General features: G+C 33.7%; 1 protein-coding gene across 3 annotated transcripts in view; it reads right to left on the reverse strand.

Moving 5' to 3' along the window:
* Positions 1–23788, reverse strand: part of SEMA3A (semaphorin 3A) — a 450731-nt gene that overhangs the window by 12440 nt on the left and 414503 nt on the right. For all 3 annotated transcript variants that reach the window (XM_008527521.2, XM_070617315.1, XM_070617316.1), the window contains 4 exons: positions 23160–23251; positions 14703–14744; positions 9576–9733; positions 6327–6394 (listed from right to left, as the gene is read on the reverse strand). In XM_008527521.2, coding sequence (XP_008525743.1) covers positions 6327–6394; positions 9576–9733; positions 14703–14744; positions 23160–23251 — 360 coding nt within the window. The remainder of the gene's footprint in view (positions 1–6326; positions 6395–9575; positions 9734–14702; positions 14745–23159; positions 23252–23788) is intronic.

Consider the following 23788-nt stretch of genomic DNA (forward strand, 5'->3'; position numbering starts at 1 on the left):
TATTATATACTACAGTGTACTTAAATTCTACAGTATATTCTAAATAAGGTAACAGGGATCATGTTTGCTTATTTATCAGGATAATTCTTCTTACAAGTTTCTCCAGTGTTTTGTATGATACTAATACCAACTAGTTTCCCAGTAAATGTTGAATTCGAGTTTGCGTGCATGCATGAATGCAGCTAGAAATGCATGCATCTATGCATATTAAAGTCCACGTGATTAATACATCCATTTGTCAAGTACAAAAAAGACTCAACTAATGAAATCTTAGACAAAATTTAAACTTACAATTTGTCAACTTGTGAAGATAAATTTAAACTTTAAACTACTTTGTTTTATGCCCTAAATTAAGATCTGTCTTTGATGCTGGGAAGTAATTATCAACCAGAGCACAGCATTTAGAATTTTACAATTCAGGTAGTTCCTAATCTTCCTTGAATCCACAGATTCAAGTAGATTCATGTTTAAAACGTTCTTGTTGGTAGATAGATAGGTAGATGCATCAACAGACAGATAAATAGGGCCAGGTATTTTAATTTTATTATTCATAGGTAATTACTGTATTTGAGAGAATCACTAGTATCTTATTTTTTAGAGCCTTACTAATTTAAGATATGAAAATGAAATTGATGTGTTATGAGCTAACTGTAAAGTCATCTGAAAAGTTATATTTAATACTGTGCTTAGTATCTGGTGATATTAGAGGCTGCAATGCTTCCTAGAATAGGGCAGGCTGAAATTCAATTACTTAAAAAGCAATACCAATATGAAGATATCTACTGTAGTATTTATTTAGTTTATATTGAACATATGATATGTTTTATTTTCATAATTTTATAGCAAACAGTTTACGAAGAAAGCACATATAATCTATATGCCAGAGTAAAATTACCATAGGAACTTTCACATTTAAAAATCAGGAAACATGGACTTTAATGTTTAATTTAGTTTTTCCCAAAGAGTTATGATAGGAGATGATGGATAATACCAAGTTGCTGAAGCAGAAATCTATAAACAATAATGAAAATACCATCTTGTATTTTAATATGTGTTCCTTATGAATTTTGGAATTTAAAGACATACAGCATGCTTAAAAACTTTCCATTTACAACAGTTCAATTATAGGTGTATAAACAATTGGATGATCTCAGTTGACATGTTTAAAAACTTAATAAGGAGAAACGACAGCGCAAAATTTTTCAAACTTCTTATTCAGGTTGTATGTGCATGTCTTGCACACGTATACTGTGAATAATTGAATTATCTGCCTAAGAGAATATTGGAAGATGACTTTTGTGATGATTGATTATCTCCAGTGAAAATAGTTTCAAAAGGGTTTACAGAAATCATAAAAAATAATACTTTAATAATTTCATTCTAAGATGCACACTTCTTTATATTTTAACGTCTCTGATATCAGAATATGTCTTACAATTGCTTTTGATGTGAGTTGATGTTGCTATTTCCCAGAAAAAATCTGTTCTTACTTCTGTCAGACACATGAGATCCGACTACCCTAATACCTCTTTAAGTTAAAGTCTCTGTCTAAAGTTTTTGGTCCACCCCGTTGGTGTGAATTCAGAAAGTAAAGATTCATGGGTACCATCTTGTGATTCACGGAGTGTTTTTTCCACCACCCATGATTATGGTTGAAACAGGCAAATTTCCTTGCTATCTTCTTCTGCATGGGAGTTCATTTCTCCTTTGTATTAATGCTGAAACATATTGTGTCCTGGCTTGATGCGGGACTATCTATTAGATTGTTCATCTTGGACAGCTTTTCTTTTTCAGAAGTACATAAAGTAATGGTGTATCTTACATTCAGTGACATCTTAGACTTGATACAATTTATTAATTTATTAAAGTTAGGGATTTTTTAGAGCTAACATCATGCTCATCTATCAAAGCTTGAGGCTTCTCTTGGGGCTAAATACTCAGATTCATAGTTGGATTTTCTATATATTTAAAAGACGCTAAAGCACAGACCAAACTAGCATTGCTACAAAATACTAAATGTATAGCTCTGCAGACCATAAAGATGACACTGCCAAAGACATTTTATGAAATTTTGGAATGATTTTGATGCCACCCAAGACAGAAATTGAGAAGAGCTAGTCATGGAGATAATTAAGAAGACTGAATTCTGTAGAGTTTTATTGTTGGGAAGCTAAAAAGAAAATGCATGTATGTAGAACAGCCAAGAGAACTGTTATGAAGTGAAATTCAATGATGGCGTTAAACTAGAAGTTAGGACCTAAGATATTTCAAAGATTAAAAAATCTAAGATGTTAATTTTTTTAAAATGTTGTTACTTATGGTATAGCTTTTTCCTTTCTGGATATGCAGCTCATAGTACAGCTCATTCTTGTTTAGTAAAGAGGAAATGCGAGGTAGTTTAAAGGTAAATTGACTCACCCACTCGTGCTCTTGAATGCAAATTCAGACAAGATTCAATTGTGTGCACAATAGTGATTTTAAGGAAGGTAACGTATTGGAAACAACCTGAGGTTTCTTTTTAGCATTCAGTATGAAGTCTGAGTGGGAAGACACGAAGATCTGCCAGCACATATATATTTAGGGTTTTATACTAAAATTTCCCTAGGTGAATAGCCACCAGTGATGGAGTGTGCTGGACCAAGGGGAAGCAGACCGGATTTTTCTCATTCATCTAGGCCAATTCACCTTTAGGGCTGCCTTTACATGAGAGGAAGCAGAGTGCTGAGAGAGTGTTAAAGGTTTCACGGAGAGTAAAATTTCTTCCACCTTAATTCTGAGTTATTTTATATAGTCTCTCTGTTAAAATCTCAGGATGTGTGAAATATAGAGTGTTACAGAATATGTTTACCATTACAGCTGGAACTGATCATCCTGAAGTGTATAATTTGACTTCAAGTTGCTTAGCAGCTTTCTGTGAAAGCATCTCATATCTTTATATATTTCCATATGAGCACGTATATTTTACTCACTGTGAGATGTGACATTAGCAAGCCATCATATAGGATTTAACAGAGCTGGGCTCTGGGTTTTTGCCCATTTTACTTTCAAATATTGACATCACCTATTCCAAGATAATTCACTGATTCCTAATGATAAGCCTCAGTCTGGCCATTTGGGAATTCCTGACTTAGTTTCCATATATTTGAAATTTATTGTAATCTATGGTGTATATTTTTTTATGCTTGGTCAATTAGCAATACAAGCAGACAAGGAATAAGGAGGCCTTCAAAAAAGGAATGTTTTATTGCTGCAGAGCTTCTTGGACTATTTTACCATTTCCTCCCATATATCACAAGCATCTACTTAGAGTTGTTTATTCTACCCCCGACTCTACCCCAAAAATAGACCCATAATACTGAACCATAGCAATTCCCTTTCCTCCCTACAGTATGCATTCTGATTGAAGAATCAGGAGAAAAATTGATTCATGTTCATTTTATTTTCCATAGCTAAGCAATTCTACATTCCCAATTTCTATAGGCTTTCACCATTCTAATTTCATCAAAGCACAACTTAAGCACTCTCCAAAGTCCATTCATGCAATTGTCAACAACATTTATTTATCCACAGTCTCACTTAAAAAAAAAAATGAATATGCCTTTGATCAGCTGTTCCTTATATAATTGTACACTCATAATTCCAGCATATGTATCTTTTTGAAAAAATACTGAGTCTTTGAAGGGACTGGATTGCTAAACAAATAGAAGTATCAGTAAGATACTGTGGGGACCTGGAATTGGCCACCCCAAGACATGTCTCTTTAGCATCAGGATTATTTGAGGCTAATTGCTTTTGATAAACTGGGACAGGGAAGGAGGCTCTGAGGAATGGAACTTGCCCTTTGTTAGGACACGTTTACATTTGTAAGGTAAATCTCTATCTGTAAAGGTGCCTCCCTCTCTGTACCAGGAAGAAGAAAGGAGATGACCTTCTCTCTAAAAACTCTTAATCAATACCAAAGGCAAGGACTTAAAATCTGCATTTTATTGTGCTAGTCTGGTAACCTCCTGTAACTGACTTCCCTCCCCCTCCCAACGTTGGCATTTTTTAAGGATTAAGCATCTTTCCTTAGGCTAGGAACTGATTGCTGCGCTCACCTGTGACCGCCCAGCTCCAGATGATAGACTTGCCTCCTGCTACACCCACCGAGATAGCAGACCACTACCTGCTGTGTCCATCAAGCACTGTGCCGACAGGGCAATCTTGTGACTATTGTGGGAGGGACATTTCAATCACATGTGAAACACCCTGTTTGGGGGTATATAACCACTATGTGCACCCCACTTCTTCGGTGCCCTTTCTTCCTTCGGGAAGAAAGGCCCCGGGCCATGGTTCCTCATAAAGCTTTGTTTAATTTTCTCTTGCTATTCTGTCTCATGTGAATTTAATTCGTTCTCCGGCCAGACGAACCCACATTTGGGAAGAGGAAATGTCTTCCTCCCCTACAATACATATAAAGATACAGAGACACAGACATATCAGTGAGATATATATATGTCAGTGATATATACATAGTTCTCTGGCAATCTTCAAAACATAGCATAGTATCCTACATATAGAGGTGTATAATAATAATTTATTAGGTAATGGATTGGTTGATAATGATGTTTTTAAAAGAGAGATTCTGTTCCTGAATATGATGGTGTTAATAATAACAATGTATGAAAAATCATTTTCACAATAAATAATAGATGCTATTTAGTTCAAATCTCTACTGAAACATAAAAACAAGTATCTATGCTACAGCTTGAAATATTACACTATTCACTTAAGAAATATTTATTAAATATCTATGATATTCATGATATTGTATCTGTTACAGCCCTAGAGATAAGAGTAAACAAAATAACAAGGTCCATATTGATATGGAGATTAAAGTCTGACTGGAAATGAGATCTAGTTACATTGTCTTATTTCTTCTTCTTCCAGTTATTATCATTAGCTTCTCCATATCTAAGCAAGTAGATTCTTTATAATGAATTAATATTTCATAATACTGCACTGCTTAAACTGTGCTGATCATAATTCAATATTTTTACGTGAAATAGATAATGGAAGACTAGTGCATGTTTTGCTGTGCATTTGACACATTTAAGAAGGGTGTGTCAATAATTCATTATATCTGTAAAAAGATAAAGACTGATAACATGTGCTCTAATTTGTTGATATATTTTTTCTTTATAATGAGAAAAATAACAGACAGGTAAGTCCTTGGCAGGAAAATTTTGCAAGCAAAACTGGATCCAGAATATAGGCTCAGTTGGTGGCTGCATGTCCTCTGGTATTGGCATCCCCCAAACAAGACTGTGAACGCTCATAAATCAGACACCAGCACATGCGGGATACACAGCAGGGGGATCTGACTTTCAGAGAGGTAGCTGGGTTTTCCAATGCATGCTGGGTGTTGTTTGTGCAGTGTATTTTCTTAACATTTATGAAACAAGAATATTCTATACAGAGAATTAGTAGATCAAATCCAATTTACAAAAACATCAGACCTTATTTTAGGATTAATGTAAAAGTTACCAAAAAAGTTAATAGGATAATTATATTCAAGTACATGTAAAATGTTTACATTTGACATTTTAGCCATTTTTAACCATGAATGTTCATTAGCAGTGATGTCATTGGTAAGTTTCCCCAGTAGAGGGAAGCATAGACTCATTATTGTTTTTGTAAAGGGTTGAAGTAGGAGGAGTGAGATATACTACAATATTACTGCATTTTAAATGAAGATTGGTTGATATTTTAGCATTAAATAAGCAACTTGACATTAAAGAGGTCTTGACATCTTTTAGGGAGCATAAAATGAACTTCCTCCAAAATCCTCAGTTCAAGGGAATATCAAACTAGTAAATCAGTGTGAAGGCATCTGAATTAGCTTCTACTTGACTAGGGTACCCAATAACAATATATTGGGTCTATATCATCAGCATATTAATGAATAATTTGCAGCTCTTATTTTAAGATCACATTTTCTTCTTTGATGTATCTAAATGAATATTTTTGTTGCCTACTACTCTCAGGTTGCCACTGTATACAGAAGCATGTACTTAAACCTTTTTGTTAATATGAGAAAATTGAGCTTTACATCTCATAAAGGTCTGGAAGCTGGAATTTACCATACCTGCAGTAATAAAACGTAATCCAGTGCTTTATGTTCTTTAGAATTTTCTTTCTCCTAGATTTTCTTTCTCTTTAGTTGCATTTCTTTAAGTGTTCTGGAAGAGGTGTGTGCCCCACATGCATATGTGTGGATATGCATTATTGCCTATGATTTTATTCTGCTATTAACAGGTTAAAAGACAAAAACTGTTGTAACTTACCATGGTGTTGTAAGTCTGAACAGTGAGTCAGTGGGTCTCCATTTCTTATATCTTGTCGTCTTGTGCGTCTAAAATAATTACATTTAAAAGGTGTTATTGTATCTCTATTGTCTCTTGGGAATTTGTCATAAGAATTAAAAAGAATAAAAAATCAAAGACTTCAAGAGCTTATAGAAAGAAATGCATCTGCATTTGACTAAAAGATTTTTAAAATCAGCTCAGTATACCTCCAAGACGATCAAAATGGGAACCAGTAGACAAATGTACTAACAATGCATTAAAAGTCTTTTAAAGTATTGATAACAGAAAATTCATGTTTTTTTGCTATTGGATGTCAATGAATAAGAATGTAACATCCAGAAACTCTAAAATTCTTAACATCTTAAATTCTGAGGAAAAAGCACAAAATTAACCCATTTCTTCAATAAATAGAATTAAACTTTTTTCCCTCATCACTGATAAAGGATTAAGCTTGAAAATTAAAATCCACATGAATGTTCTCTTTCTCTTAATACTTATATATAATCCCTTAAGTAGATTTTTTTTTTAAATTTAAAAGTATTAAGACAGGAATCTAGTTTTTAAGTTCGTTTTTAGTTTTAGATCATATTAGTTGCAGTACATTCTGGGCATCCTCTCTCTATATTTTGCTAACGGTTAACAGGGACGGAGAGGTTGGTTCTAGCCATTGTGGTGCAAAAAAATGTGTAGTTTGAGAAAGAGGCTAAAAATGGAGATTGACTATGTGTAATAGACTGGAAAAGATTGAAGACACTTGCCCAACTGTTTTTTTGCATCTATTTTAATGCGTATTGTCTTGCTGCAAAGTTAGTTACCATCCCTGAAAAGAGCTCTTATAAAGGCCATTGAGAATTGCATATATGGAATTTGTTACTGTATTCATGAATTTAGAAGCCCAAAGTATTTATAGACTTCTATTTGTAGATTTGGTAAGACCATCAAACAGATGTTGCACATTTCAAAATTTAGCCAACAAGGGGACTTGTGAAACACGAACCACAAAGCATTTGGGAAGGCATTTTTCTTCCATTTAAACTTTTGAAAAATGCCATCACAAAGGATATCTAAATTATAAGACCTCTAAACATCCTTTTCAAGACACATGAAACTGGATTAAGTAAAATCTGTAAGGCATAACAAAAATGTGTTAATGATAATTCCTTCAATCTTGGATTGTAAGTATGCAATAAATGCATTTCAAATATATAATCATATACAGGTTTTTAACTTATTATAGATGTATTATGATTTATTTTTATCTTCTTTTTTATTAAGAAAACCTTAAAATTCAAATGTATTATTACTAAATTAGACAATGTTATACACTTTCACATGGAAAGCAAATATTTCTTTTTAGTTCAAACATGAATTCTACATTTTTTGAGGAACATTAAAAGCTCCCTAGAGCTAAATGAATTTAAGAATCATAAAATTTTAATCTTAAATAATTTAATTTTCTTGCAGTAAAGCTGCATATTGCCATTTATTAAACTATCCATGTTTTCTTTAATCAATAACACATTACCTCTACCTAAAGTTTTTATCTTAGATTTAAGTTGCCAACAAAATCAATAGGTATATAAAAGTAATACAAACATGTTATCTCAATTCTAAGTGTTGAAGGCTTAAGAAAATTGTGAATATTTATTAAATGTTATGAGCTAATGCTACATTTACATCTAACAGTATTATTAACAAGAGACCAAGTTTTAGTCCATCTGGACTGATTATATGATAGGTTTAAGTTGCAGATGATTTAACACAGTAGTCAATGTTATCTAAATTGTGTAATCAAAAGATTTAAGTAAAAATTCATGTTATTTCTTTCCTCTGTTTCCCAAACATTTAAAATAATCCAAATGTTGTAGAACACGCTTCACTAGCAAAGGAAAAAAAACCCATGTTCACAGCTTCTTTGAAAATATTAGCTGTAATGAAAAATAAAAAGTAAATTTTATGGCTCATAAAATGCAGTGGCTTAATAATGCTGATTTCTATTTTATTTTTCAATAGGTTGATGTGCATACCTTTAATCTTTAGGTTTATGTTAGCAAGATATTGTACATTACTTTCATCTATCATTGCTCATTTCCTAAACATTGGTAAATATCCACAGAGAAAGGTAGCCATAAGAGAGTAGTAGACAATATGTTGAGATGACTATTTTGTCAAATGAAGAAAGTGTTTTTACTTTTTAAAGCAAAAGTAAACGAAGTTTGTGTACAACTTTTAGGATATGTCTAAGAGTTCCCTGAAGTATAACCGCCCCTCCTGAAGATAATACTGTGTTCAATGATTCAATGTCCATGTCTACTGCTTTCAATCTCCCAGACAGTCACTTAGTTATGTCTTTTCTAAACATATTGTTTTAGATAACTTTTCAGATATATCTTAGCAACTTTTATTCAAGCATATCCAAAAAAATACTTTTAAATGCTATCAAGAGTATACTTAAAATAGTTGTATAACACATATACAGATTAATAGATATTTTATTATATGGTTTTATATTTCAAGTTCAGAAACTGTAAATGTGAGATGATACTATGATAATATAGTGGTATTAAAATTTGGGGGTAAAATAGATATATTTCGATGCTAGTTAATCAAAATTATATATATCACACACAAAGATGTGATATCTTCAAAACTAGAAAAAACTCTTCTTGACTTTTTATAATTGGGTTCCTGTGGACTCTCAAAGACTCTAAAGGTAAATAAATTCATTTCTCTGAGAATTTTCCATTCACCCAGAGATACAAATTGCCTCATTAAATTTTAAAACCAGGCTAGAATGTTGGATAGAAAAAGAAGAGCATTTTCTGGACAAAAGAGCATTTTTGTACAAAGGCTCAAGGCCCAGGCCAGATCCTCATCATGACTTTCTCCAAGGCTTTGGCTTTCAGTTTCCATTTGTGTAAAATGAAGGTAAAAACTTTATAATTCCCAAGAGTAAACATTCAAGGATATTATTGTGATGTTTTGGATCTACCTCACTAATTTGTTAAAACCATTTGTTCCACTACGTTTAGTACCAAACTATCCTGTTATACATTTTTCTGATTGGTTTGACTATTTAAGGGAAAAAAAATGAAACAAAACCTCCTGAAACCTCTTTTTATTCATCAGAAAAAGGTGATGAACTTACACAAAGAAAGCTGTTCCAAAAAATGGAATCAGGTAAGATAAATAGAAAATATTTGTATTTATTTCAAATACATCTCCTACCTCTTTGCGGTAGGAAAGTAGCGAGAGCATGAGGAGCCATCCCAGGCGCAGTAAGGGTCTCTGGCGAGGCAGCACTCGGCACAGGCCTTCCCATAAACATCACAGCGGTGCAGAGGGAGCTGGGCCACCCCTGCAGTGGAGCCAATGTAGAGTTGTTGCTGTGGAAAGAGCTTACTGTTAGGACCCAAACTATCTTGTTTTCAAATCTCTTTTCTTAAAAAAATGTTTATTTATACATAACTTATCAAAAATAAATTTGTATTTATAAGTTTAATATAATACTGTTATTGGTAGTTTCTTCAAAGGCCTGGCAGATAATGTGACCATTTAAAATAGAGCAAGATCAAAATCTTAATATTTGACTGAAACAGGAGTATTTTATAATAAGGATAAAACCAAGGGAAAATAAAGGAAGACAGTAATAGTTATGTCAATTATACTTCAATAAAAATAACCTTTTAAAAGAATACAGTAAGACACTGAGCATTATAACGTTCAACCTTTCAGTTTTTGCTTTTAGATAGCTTGCTTTTTTTCCTTCTACTGTTTATCATTTTGATTGATCAGATTATCTACATTGCCATGTAGGGAGGGATCTTTTGGTTCTGTCTTGTGGGCACCCTATTACATTGCCTGGGATAGAGTTGTCTCCTAAAAGAAGGAAACAGGAAGTTTTGGTGCCTGATTGTGTAAGAAGTTTTGCTCATTACTGTCTTGTTCTTGCACTACCTCCAAGAAGATTACTTTAAATAAAACTACTAAATTACTTTTCCTTCAAAAGATCATCAAAGAAGGGAATCAAGTACACGCTGGCTGGTGCAGTAGACTTGAACAAAAAGCTCCAGTGTTGTGGAGAAAGTATGTATCGGGCTTTGAGGTACCTGGATTCCAGGTCTTGCCCTACATTAACTCTCTGTGTGATCTTGAGCCATTCACATAATTTTTCTAAGACTTCCTTCTCCATAAAATGAGCATGTTTAACTAAATCTTTAAAGTACGAATTCAGATACAATGAACTACAATGCCATTATCATCAATGAATTTGGAGTTACTGAATGAGGCAGAATATGGAAAAAAAAAAAAAACCTTTGTAACAGCAACTAATTCAGGATTTAAGTACAATTTAAAAAACGCCTTTAACAAAGTTGAGCGAATGTAGCATATCAGCTGCAAATTTATGTTAACACAAAATGAAATACAAATAAAACTATTTTGCGATTTCTCCACATTCTACCGTAATTGGTGTCACAGCTCCCTTTTCTTGTATGTACTAAAGGATTATTCAATCCTTTATAGTAAGCCTTAAATAAAACTTGTGTAAATACTGAAACATCTAATAGTACACATGGAAAAGACCTCCAAAGTGTATTTTAATTTCTCCATATAAGTGAAATTTCTCCATATAAATATTTAGACAATTATATTTTCCTATAAGTGAAAAATAAGTTACAGAAAAGCCAGCTTCTGAACCATGGTCTGTTCTTTTAATATTACAAAGTGCCTGACAATCAGCAATGGATATAATTAAAATTGTGTTTCCAAAAGACTTTCAAAGATGGAATACACATATAAATAAACAGATAAGTTGAATGAAGACTGATGTAACAATTAGAAACGAAGAAATTACTAAGTTATAAGGAGTACTTATATAGAAAACAATTCCGTGCTTAAAGCTAACCAACTTACATATATCTTAACACAGGAAGGGATGTAAGGCCAAAGAAGTAATACAATAAAAGTGAAGCCATTGTGGAAGCAGTTATACTGACAAATATTGCCTATTCCATTCCCTTAAATGAAGAATATTTACAATACATAATACTCTACATAGCATATAGAATACAGTATGTAGTACAGATACTCAACTTTTTACTATATTCATCTTTTATCATGTTGAAAAATGCTACATACCACAGCAAATTAAGAAATGATAGTTAAAGTCCCTGGGAGGAAAAGATGAATATTGTTAAGATTTTGGTTGAGAGAAAGTCAGATTGATTTGTACCTCTCTTAAAGCATCTACAGAAGCAGTATGTGATAACGGTCAGCTATGATTTGAAAAATATTAACAAAGAACTTAACTAATGGAAGGAACTTCTTTTTCTCCCTCTTATCCTTTATTTCTCTCTTCCAAAGGCATGTTTTAAAAAAAATAAATTTAGATTGTATTGAAGGCGAGCAATTTCAATGTGATGGAAAATGAAACAAACACATTTAAACAACAATTAAATTAGCTAAAATGGGGTGCCAATATCCAGAAGCATCATTGTTATTGGTGAATATGGGCATGCCTATCCACAATTGTGGTCATAACTACAAATTTAAAAAACTACTGATTAAATTGGTCATACCTAATCAAAAGATCTTAATGTTTGGCCAATAAGTTAAAAAGCATGAACAAAATGCATACTTATAGATTTCTAAGAATATAACATTTGAGTAGCAAAGGAGTTGTTATTATCTAAATAACGGTAGCTAGATCTGTCATATCCTTTTAGGAGAAAATCACAATAATACATGGGAAGACTAGAAAACCAAAAATATGATAACTGAAATTATTGTAATGATAAAGTGTGATGAAATGCCAAAATTTAAATACAATTCAATGTCAAGTTTTTACTTTATAATTATTCTGCAGTATTATTAATGATTTGCAGAACGAATTATGCTAGCTAAATGAAATCTAAGGGATGCTTGCAGACATCATTGAGCATAATCCAGTCACTAACAAGTAACCTGATGTGATTTTTCTGCCCAATTTAACATCACCACAGGCTTTCTCACTATCTTCCTTAACAAGCTGCAGGTCATAAGCAGGAGATGAGTCCATTTATCCAGAAAATTAGTTGTAACACTGCTTGTCCCTCTTGAAACTACTGCCTCATTTTTAAAATGTCCATGAGCATGAATGAAATTGAGTCTCTTCTGGAAGAAATCAAACTTCTAGCAATGGAAAATGAAGGCTGGGGACACTTTCTTCTATCATGGTATTGTAAATTGATAAACACTTTTTGTTTGTTTTTTGGTAAAAAGTTTTGCATTTAATAGGTAATTCTTAAGGTTGCTTTAAGAACTTTTAAAAATGGGGCCAGCCTGGTGGCATAGTGGTTAAGTTCACACACTCTGCTTTGGTGGCCCAGCGTTCTCAGGTTTAGAGCCTTGGCATGGACCTACACACTGCTCATCAAGCTATGCTGTGGTGCCATCCCATATACAAAATGCAGGAAGATGGGCACAGATAGCTCAGGGCTAATCTTCCACAGCAAAAAGAGGAAGATCAGCAATGGATGTTAGCTCAGGGCCAATCTTCCTCACAAAAAAAATAAAATTTTTAAAAAGAAAGGAAGGTTTTACAAAACTAGATGTAATATAATTAAGATTGGCAATGAAGCTTACTAGAGAATAAATACTTTAAGAAATCATTGCGAGTGTTGGCCCAGTGGTGCAGCGGTTAAGTTCACGTGCTCTGCTTTGGTGGCTGCAGGTTTGCAGGTTCAGATCCTGGGCAAGAACCTACACACTGCTCATTAGCTCATGCTATGGCAGCATCTCACATATAAAATAGATGAAGATTGGCACAGATGTTAGCTTGGCAACAATCTCCCTCGAGCAAAAAAGGAAGGTTGGCAATGGATGTTAGCTCAGGGACAATCTTCTTCACCAAAAAAAAAAATTAAAATGAAAAATAATGGGGCTAGATCCATAGCTGAGTGGTTAAGTTTGCACACTCTGCTTCAGCAGCCCAGGGTTAGCCAGTTGGGATCCTGGGAGCAGAACTACCCACTGCTCATCAAGCCATGCTGTGGCAGCATCCCATATAGAACCAGAATGACCTACAACTAGGATATACAATTATGTACTGGGGCTTTGAGGAGGGGGGTGACTTTTTTTAAAAAATCATTACAAGAAAGAATATCCCAGTCTAGCTTCCATCCTGGAAATCCCCAGATTTCCTTGCCAACATTGGACAATTTTTAAATTACAGGTACAGGTGAACACATACTCATGAAGTGTAAGTTAACAGTATCACGTCAATAATATCTGCACTGAGTTTCTCTAAATATCTTGGAGGTTATCAATCTCTTTTGATACGTACGCGTGGAAAGAACATATGCTGAGTTTTATTGGCACAGTATTTTAGTGTCTTGAACAAGGGATAATATATGGTCAGCGATGAAACGTAAACAATTCAGGAATAGATTAGCCAAATGATTCTCACAGTTAACAATTTTGGATATAACTTTTCATGGCAGCGAGTGAGGTCTCCCTACTCCATTCTGGCTTTTCCTCCTAGGTTATTTAATACTTAATTTCAACTCAGTATCCAAGCCTCTTTTTTTGTAGTTACCATTGATATACTGGATAGAACGTCTATAACATTTATAGGGAAAAGGTAATTTATTACAAGTTAAAACTATATTTATTTTGTACATATCATTTAGGATTTGGAAGTCATTTGTGTTTCTTAAGTGTCTTGCCAAAACACTCATTCAATGTGAATGGAAAGACTATTAATATGCTGACCTTAACCCTTGAATTCATGAAGTTTAATAACATCATTTGGCAGTGATCGTTTTGCTGGTTTCCTTTTATATTGAGCCAAATAAATGTTTTCTCTAGCACACGATACTACTGAAAAAGTAAAATTAACTTTTTAACTCAGGATCCTCCAAACACATATAGTAAAGTGCATAATTTTATTAGCCTATAAAATGTGTTTTGTTTAGATATGCAAACTAAATTGAATTATAAACTTATTTATATTCTGAAATATCCATCAATGTTATTTTCAAAGGATAGATGAAAAATATCATTGAGTAAATTATATTACAAAGACCAATAAAAGAAATGCTATACATGAAATTTGCGAGAAATAATGATCTAAGAAATGTATTTATAGGATATATATGAAATTGCTTAAAAATATGGGAGCAATGAAATTTATCTTTATTTCATTCTACTAGCTTTTTATACGAATATTTTTTCTTTTCTCCTGTTTTTTTGAACAATTATTAATAAATTTGTAAAATTTGCTGGATCAAATTTTTTTTCAAAAAAATTTCCAAAAATTATTTGGAACACAAAATTAGCAAGATAGCGACTGATTGTAATACATAATGATAGTACCTGCTTAGTGGAAAGCTCCATTGCTGAAATAGTAGTTGGTTCCTAAAGAAGAAAAAGAAAATGTGAACTGTTTGGTCAATCAGAAAAGTCAGTTATTAATTAATTAACATGGGGCACTAACATAAGTTTTCAGAGAGATAACTTTAGTACCCACAAGAAGCAAGATAACTGGGAAATAAAACACATGAAGGAAATTCCATAGATAAGTGTTAAATGTGTGGAGCAGACAATAAGGGTTTGTTAATGTCCTCCAGCCAAAGACCATCAGGAACATACCAGTAGTTGACCAAGTTGGGTTTATTGCTCATTGCAATAATTGAGACCATGGGACTGCTCAGTAAGAGACTGTGGGAAAGGACTTCTATGTTTTGGGCTTGTGTTAAGTGATTTTAAGAAGGGTTCAAGGAAGTCGGGCTTTTCTCTGCATTGGATGCTGTCAAAAAAACAGAGGTAATTTTATTATGAGGTGTCTGCATAAGTCTTATTTAGAAGGAGGGAAGAACAGTGAGGCTAAGAGCAGTGATTTGTAAAGAGGTAGCAATCACTCGTACAGGCAGGAAGGGGGATATTTGTTCATTTTTGTGGTTTTCGTAACGTTTATGTTCTTGTCTGTGTTCACACTTGATTAACAGAATGGTCTTGCTTCATCATAATCTCAGAGTGGCCCCTTCTGCTGTTGGTGTTCTGTGAAAATTTTTATGTTCAACTGAAGAACACCGTGGCTTAGCTGACAGCGCCAAGCCAGCTCCTAATGACATCAATAAGGAGCTGGAACTGATAGTATTAGCCAGTTTCCAGCTATCAAGGACTGTGAAAGCTCAGTGGGATGAAATCACTTTATTATTAAGATGACTGCTTAATGTGTAAAGGCCTACACTTTAGGTCTTTGCCAGAACATAATCTCTTCAATTTCTATCAACAGGCTAATCTAGAGAAGTAATAACTAGGGAAGTAATAATCACCAATACACTTCATTAAGTGTTCTACCGAAGCCTATCATGAGCAGATGTAGCCTGCCTAAATAAGTACTGTTCTTTGATGAACTTAGACCACCAAAAGGCTATTCACCTGAACACATTAGCCTATATTGTCTTAGATTCATTTTCATTGAACTATGCTCCATTATATCTTTCATCAGTGACAAACACAATGCTAAGAAGGAGATTGCTTGGCGGTTTCAGAGGTGGCTGATGAGAAAGAGGCTCACGTGGGAAGAATAATCTTAAAAGGCATCACTGTGTAGGTGACTAAAGCTGAGCCTGAAGAAAGCGTAGAGTTGGATTCTGAGGCCAAACTGCACAGATTCAACTAGTAACTCAAACCAGAGCAGAAGTGTGATATTAGACAAGGTATGTAATCTCTTGGTAATTCAATTTTCTCATCTCAAAAATAAGCATGATGGTACCTTCCTCATAGGACTGTTGAGAAGATTAAATGAGTTAATAAATGTAAAGCACTTTACAAATGTGCTTGGCACATAGTGTTTATTCAAATCTCTCCTCTCTCATTCTCTCTCATCACACACACACACACACACAGCTCCGTATCCTTTTCTTGCTTTAGTTTTTCTCTTTAGCGCTTATCACCATCTGGAAATACATATGTATGTATTACATTTATGTGTATATATATGATACATAAATATATATATGGCATTTATCTTGTGTCTTGTGAGATTCCCCCATACCCTGAAGCAGAGTCTGAGGTAAGCTCTTATCTGCAAGATAAGGAGCAGGAGCGAGGAACTAAGGATTGAGAGGAAGGAGAAAAAGTCAATAAAAAGATGTGCCATGGAAGTCACCACTGAGAGAAAATCTGAGGATAGTAGACAATAGATCTCAAAATTGCCCACTGATTTTTGCACAAAGTATTTATTCATTCCATTAGTCCCACACTCAGTTGTGACTCTTACTTGCCCTTTTACTTGCTATCAGAGAAGTCCTGGGGCAGAAAGTGACAGACACACAGTGGGAATTAGAAGTGAGACTGATCAGATGTGAGGAGGGGTAGCAGAGGCGTCTCATATGTCTTCTTAATTGTTTTTCTCCACACCTCACCCCCCCCAACTAATTCAGGACAGGGATTTGGGCCTGTTTCATTGACTGCCACGTCCCTAGCACCTGGGATTGTCCCTGGTATTTACAAGTTCTCAATAAATATTTGTTAAATAAATGAATGAGTGAATGAAGTCTCTTCCAATTTTCCCCTTTCTCTCCTATCTATCACTCTCCCTGTTATAGTCTGTTCTTTCCACTGGATTTGTATATTAGATAAAGGCAGCCATCTTTTAAAAAAGTCTTTCTTTATTCCTTCAAGCTTAGCAAGAATTTCCCCCAAAATAATCTAAATATTCTATACTCACTATCTTTACTTGTTCATGTCCCATTCAGTGCCATTCATCCCTCAGCCCACTGAATCTAGCCCTTACAATAGAGAGGTAGCCTACAATTCTCAGAAGCAGAAATCACCAATGAACTGTGTTGCTGAATGGACACTTTCAGTCTATATTATTATTACTGGACTTTTTTGTTTCATATGGCACTACTGATCACTCATTTCTTCTCAACTGCTTCCTGTATTAAATTTCATTATGCTTTGGAACTCTTTATTGACTATTTATTCTTAGCCTTTTTCCAAGTCTTCTCAACCTCCAGCCATTCCTCACATGTTTGCCTTCCCTGGCTGACTCCCTTTCTCTCTCTTTTGGATGCTACATTCTTTGCCTGGTGAGCTTGTCCACTCTTGTGGTTTTAATTACCCCGGTGTGCTGCAGAATTGCAAATTTCCTCATCAAACTCTAGTATCTAATCTGAGGATGGAATTTTCTTAACAAATTTAAGACAACCTGCCTGAGACACAAATGAAATAAATGGGTTAGGATGTGAATTCATTTAACAGAATAATTTAGAGATTTCCCATAGTTTCCCATTTTCATAGCTTGAATTAATAATATTAAAATAATTTTCTATAAGAATTATCAGTCATAAAGACAACTATAGTGAAAGGAATATCTACCAATATTCTCCATGCAGAGATATGATCTTTAGAATTTAATAGCATCATATCACAAAAATCAAGGAGACAATTCATCCCAGATTTTTAGCTTAAAAAGACAAAAGCTGACTATTTTATTTAGGTTTGTACAATACTGGAATCAGTGAACCCAAATAGAATTTAGAGGAGTTAGGAAAATTTCCCACAGCAACTTCTTCCATTGCAACAGCTTCACATGAGAAATGGTTCTGTGGTTAGGTAAGCAGCTACCTTCATGCAGGCTTCCATGAGATAAATTTTAAAGCCAAGGTGCAAGGAAAGTGCTTCTTAGAGAATTAACAGCTAGTGTAACTGAAGTGAAAGTTAGCTCTGTCTCAGTTCTTTTAAAAACTTAAGTGAAACTATATAAAAGAGAAGCTGATTAATATTCATACATTTCATGTTCATTGAAAATATGAAAAATTAAGTATCTATCAGGTGGATGAAAATGAATTATTTCATACATAACTTGTAAAAGAAGACAACTCCAGTACAAACCAAACTCTGCTGTGCCATATTATGATTTCAACATTCTTAAATTAAGATCCTAGGATCTCTTAGTTAAAAGAACCTTATTTATTTTCCAAACTAGGAAATTAATAACAGTTTGGAATAGAATATGCTACTTGCTCCTGCAGTTGAATTTTAATAGACAATATATTAAGATGACATCCATTTAAATAAGCTATATTTTTTTCTGAGAAATAGCCGGTGGTGAATATGACTTCCATTTAAAATAGATGTAGCTTCATAAGCATTTTTTCATGAAACTGGTTTCAATTGCAAATTTAATTGGTGTTCGAGTAAAAACGAAATTAAAAACTTAGCATCCTTTCAAGATTTTCTATGACTCTAATTTACCATATTTTTTTCAGATATTTCAATCTAGTCCTTATTAAACTTTTGCACTTGCAGAGCTTTTCAACCTGCTGATCCCAGGAGACTCTCACATAGCTCCCTGGATGCTAAGCACGTGGACGCTCCTTTAGAACTAGTTAATAGACTAGGTTTTGGAAAGCATCAGTTATGTTTTACATTTGAATGAAAATTAAACTCTTCCATTTGTTTGCTCAGCCGTTCATGGAATATTGCATAAATTGGATTTAAAATGCATGTGTAATCGACATAACTGCCTTGCAATCCTTTGCAGTCTGTAGGACTATAAACAAAACCCTTTGTACTAAATGCACTGCAACTTGATCTAACACGTCACTATCTCAAAAGTAAACCCTCTTTGACTGGACTGGATAGAAAATCCCACATTGAGTAAAGTAAAAATCAGCATATGTGTGGCTTTTGTACCTTCTGAATATTTTTTAACGAAATATAGATGTGGCATTTTCAAGCATTTTAAAATAGATTTTCATTTGTATAACTAGTGAACAATAGGTACCATCTACTAGTAACTAATCTGCAATTTTAAAAAAGCCTTCAAAATTTATGAAATGAAGAAGTTGAGGCTGAACTGACTTTGACCATCTTGTTCCGAATCACATAGTAAATATGATTCAAATGCAGATTTGTGATTACAAGTAATATTTGGAATTGTTTGTGTCTTAGTACTTTAATACCATTTTGAATATATAGTTGCAATTCAAAGTCATTTCGAGAGTCCTATACCAATGCCAATTTTATTTCACTTCCTATTACCTATTAAAATTTTATTTTAAAATGAAAAGTTTTATTATCGAGGAATATTTTTTCTATTCTCTGATTGGGATTTGATTTTACCCAGAATAAAAGTATCTTGGAGTAACCGAAACCACTGGAATGTTCTGTGATTAGCCAAGATGTTTTCCTAAAACCAACCTCAAGATGGCAATGGATATAGTACTGGCTTTAATTCAGGATTTTATATGAGGTTTGGTTATTCAGTCTAGCAAGGACACATAATGAACATGGTCTCCTGGAGATGATATTATGGTAAAATTAACTGGTTGGTTGACATTCAATGTCTTTCTTTTTAAAATCTAGAGTATCAGATGCTACTATGACCCTAAATCTGTCCCTTGCCTATTTACCTTGTCAAACTAGCATAATGCTCAGGTTAACCTTTTTTAATTTTATTTTATGTTAAATAGAATGATTTGCAAGGCTCTAAGAGAAATCTAAAACTGTAACATGTCTCTGCTTCTTTCACTGTACATAGCAATTGCTTTAATGTGTTATTTTTTTTCCTCCCACTGCAAAATTAAACAAAGTTTGACAGTGAAATATTCCAATTGCTAGACCACAATACATGTACGAACTTTGCCTGAAAGAATAGAATGTTGAAAGTAAATATTTCTCTAAACTCTGCCCAAATATGTTTTGTCTACTTGAGTGCCAAAGGAATAATAATGGCAATAATGCTCAGAAGAGAATATGAAAGAGAACTGGGACATTTATTTATGGAAAGAGATGTGTCCCAGGTTGCAAAAAGTCTTTTTACAAAATTGTAAACTGATAAACTATCATTTCCATGCTAACACAATTTTACTTATTTGCACTTAATGGTTAGAGACGGATAACGAATTTTTCTCATGATATCTTAAAAATCACAAAAATGTCATTCACTTGCTTTCGTAAGTGTAATTCAGTGTGTATTTCTCTGGAAACTGTAAAATACTTACAAACTCGAATAGATATTAAATATTTGTGCTTGCAAGATTGTTAACTCCCAACATCTCAAGATTTTTTAAAGTTATTTAATAGATCAGATTTAATTAATATCTTTTTAAACTAAAATTTCTATTAACGTACTAAAGAACATAGCTAAAATGTGAAATGTAAATTAAAAATTCCTGAGATGTGGGGAATGAATATTAGCAAGAATAGGGTATTACTGCAAAACTATGCATGTTCTGATTCATAAAATCACAGACAATAATTAAATGATAGAAAAGAAAGAGCCTTATTTTTAAAATGGCATGGTAGGACTTGATATAATTCTACAAGATAAAACTTAATTGTACTAGTAGATAATACATTAAGTCCTCGAGACTATGAGAGATACCACGTAAGAGACTGTAAGCTGCATAAGGTCAGGGACCATGTTTACAGCGTTCATCTCTGAATCACCAGCATTGTGCCAGGACCATGGTACATAGAATACATGTTTGTTTACAGTTGAATTAGTAAATCAAACTCGGTTTAATAATATACAACAAATGAAGGGAAATATGTAAATGAATCATGATAAATATAAAAATAAGAGATTCTGGAAATAATTAAGAAATTCTTAAGTTGACTTAATATTTTAGTATCTCCTCTAACTCCATTTGCAGCAGTGGTGGCAATACAAATTTCCAAAGATATAGAATTGGTAATTTTTTTTCTGTTATAGAATAATATGGGATGTAATCATCAGGCTAACTTGCTGCTGTTCCCAGTTTATCTTCCTCATACTCTGGCACCTCACTTTAAGCATGGTCTCCCTAAGGAAGGCCTTAAACTATTTAATTTCTCATATTTCATCTTTTCATCAATATCGACTCCTTCATTCATTTAATAAATGTTGGTTGAAAACATGTTTTAGGCTCTGGATACACAACAATGAACATAAGACAGCAATTTATTTCTCTACCACTCAGTGTCCATAATTTGTTTGCTAAATCTGCATGGATTCTATATTGCTAACACAATGCCTTTGGATAATTGTATTTTTGAATTTGTGGGCTAAACTATCAATATGTAAATACTGAAATGAGACAGTGAACGATAGAGATTAGCCATCACTGTACAGCAGACATAAATAAAATAAGGCCAAAGTACCTGATTTAAAAAATCTTGATAGAATTCTGCTGATATTACTATGTTGAAGACTTAAACCAAGGGTTAGTAGCAAAGGCTGCTGGAAGTGTGGCTTGTTTTCAGTATAGCTGAACGGAAACAATAAAATTACATTATCAATAAAATGTTGAACATAGTACCTAGCACTGTCCTCGATGCTTTACATATAGTGCTTCTAATTCTTCCAGCCTCTTTGGGAAGTAGATATTATTCTCACTGTTTCACTGATGGGGAAGCAGTGGTATCTATTACTGAAAAGCTTAAACTATTTCCACTGGAGCATTATTTAGTTGCCATTACAAGATGTCTATGTCATGATTTACCAGTAGTCTTTTTCAATGCAAATCATAATTTTAATTGAATGAATATATATTAGAAACTTCCAATACTGTATTTCATTTTCTCTTCAAAATATTTATTCAGCTGAAAACTTCAATCCAGCTGCCTCACTGTAGAGATGAAGCATCTGAGACACCTGGAGACTAAATGAGATAATTTTAAGTTGTGGGACTAGATCCAAAGTTTTCTTATTTTCTATCCACAAAATTCTTCTGATTCCAGTTTATTTTGCAGTTATAAATATCTCATATGTTTGCCTTATTCTTTTATGAAAAATTGAAATAAACTTTTTTTTTCACCTTTATTTATTTTTTGGGGGGAGAAGATTAGCCCTGAGCTAACATCTGCTGCCAATCCTCTGTTTGCTGAGGAAGACTGGCCCTGAGCTAACATCCATGCCCATCTTCCTCTACTTTATATGTGGGACGCCTGCCACAGCATGGCTTGCCAAGAGGTACCATGTCCACACCTGGGATCCGAACCAGTGAACCCGGGGCTGCCAAAGTGGAAAGTGTGAACTTAACCACTGCACACTGGGCCGGCCCTCTGAAATAAACCTTTTATAAGCATCTGCTTCTGTCTCATATCTCATAAATAATTCATATTAAGGTATGCTTCAATTCAAACTCTTCGTATTAGCTGGCTTTCTAAAAGGAACAACAGATATTGTGGTATATGCTGTATTACTTCTATTCTTCCCACCTCACCTCAACCCATATCCTGCTGCCTCTACTCCTAATCCTATATAAATTTACCTGGGCCATCCGTGTCCATGTTCAGGACAAAGGGTCAAATATCTGCTTATTTCTTAAGTGTATAGACTAGAAGTCCTTAACAAATGTGCCACCAGTGATACAAAAACCTCAAACGATTTTGCTAACAAATGATTTCTGTAAGAAAATATGATAAAACAATTCATAAATAAGCTAAAAAAAGATTGAAATGTCTTCATTCCTCTGGAAGCCACCTATCATCCTAGTTATACCACAAAGTGTGAAAGAGAAGATTTTGGGGGTGAGAGGTGCATAGAGTTTGTCCATGGAGATATCTTACATAAATCATATAAGATGTAAATCATATATTTTATCATTGAGAAAACAAAATATGAGCCAAAAATATATTTCTTTGCATTTTTAGATTTAACTAGCACTGAAAGTTTCCAGGTTTATTTTGACTACTGTCTGGTTTTCTAATTGACAAGCTAATTAGAAGGGTATGCTAGACTACTTGTCCATACCAATTTCAGTGTGCAGCTGTCCTGGGGGAAAGGCATACGAGTGAACTTGTTGACACTTGAAATTAAGCAGCACTCACCCGAAAAACTGTCATTTCTTCCAGCAGAACTTCTTCTAAATCATGCCAAGTCTCCTTAGGAATTGAAACTACTTTAAGAACGGTCCCAACATCTTTGAAAGAAAGTGGAGAAGACCACAATTTAAATAGATCTAAACAGAGTTTAGCGTTAATGAATGGAAACAGTATTCGACTAAAGAGAACATTTTGACCTCAGTTTTCCTTTTATTTTTTCATTACAGCATTAGTAAAATATATATTCAAATGCATTTCATGCAACTAGGTCAACTACAAACATACCATGGCATAAAAAGAATTGAATTTTTAGGAATATATGAAGGTTTGGAGATAGTTTTATCCTAAGGCTGCATAATTAAAAGTATATATAATAATCAATAGGTTGGATTAACTATTTTTATTATTTTTTATCTCACTTAGGTATCTCAGGAAAAAAAACCTAAAAATAATACCAGTTTGATATGACATGTTTTTCCACTTTTGTTTATGAAATCAGGGACAACTATGAAGACTTAATGTAGATGCAAAATGCAAGGGCTGTTGTCAAGTAACAGAAGCAGTTAAGAGCTTCCTAGCCTAACTGCTCATCCTCCTGTCACCTGACAGCATTTAGTATTTAAAGGCCCCGCCCT

The sequence above is a fragment of the Equus przewalskii genome, chromosome 4 (assembly GCF_037783145.1).
Source record: "Equus przewalskii isolate Varuska chromosome 4, EquPr2, whole genome shotgun sequence".
Lineage (NCBI taxonomy): Eukaryota > Metazoa > Chordata > Mammalia > Perissodactyla > Equidae > Equus > Equus przewalskii.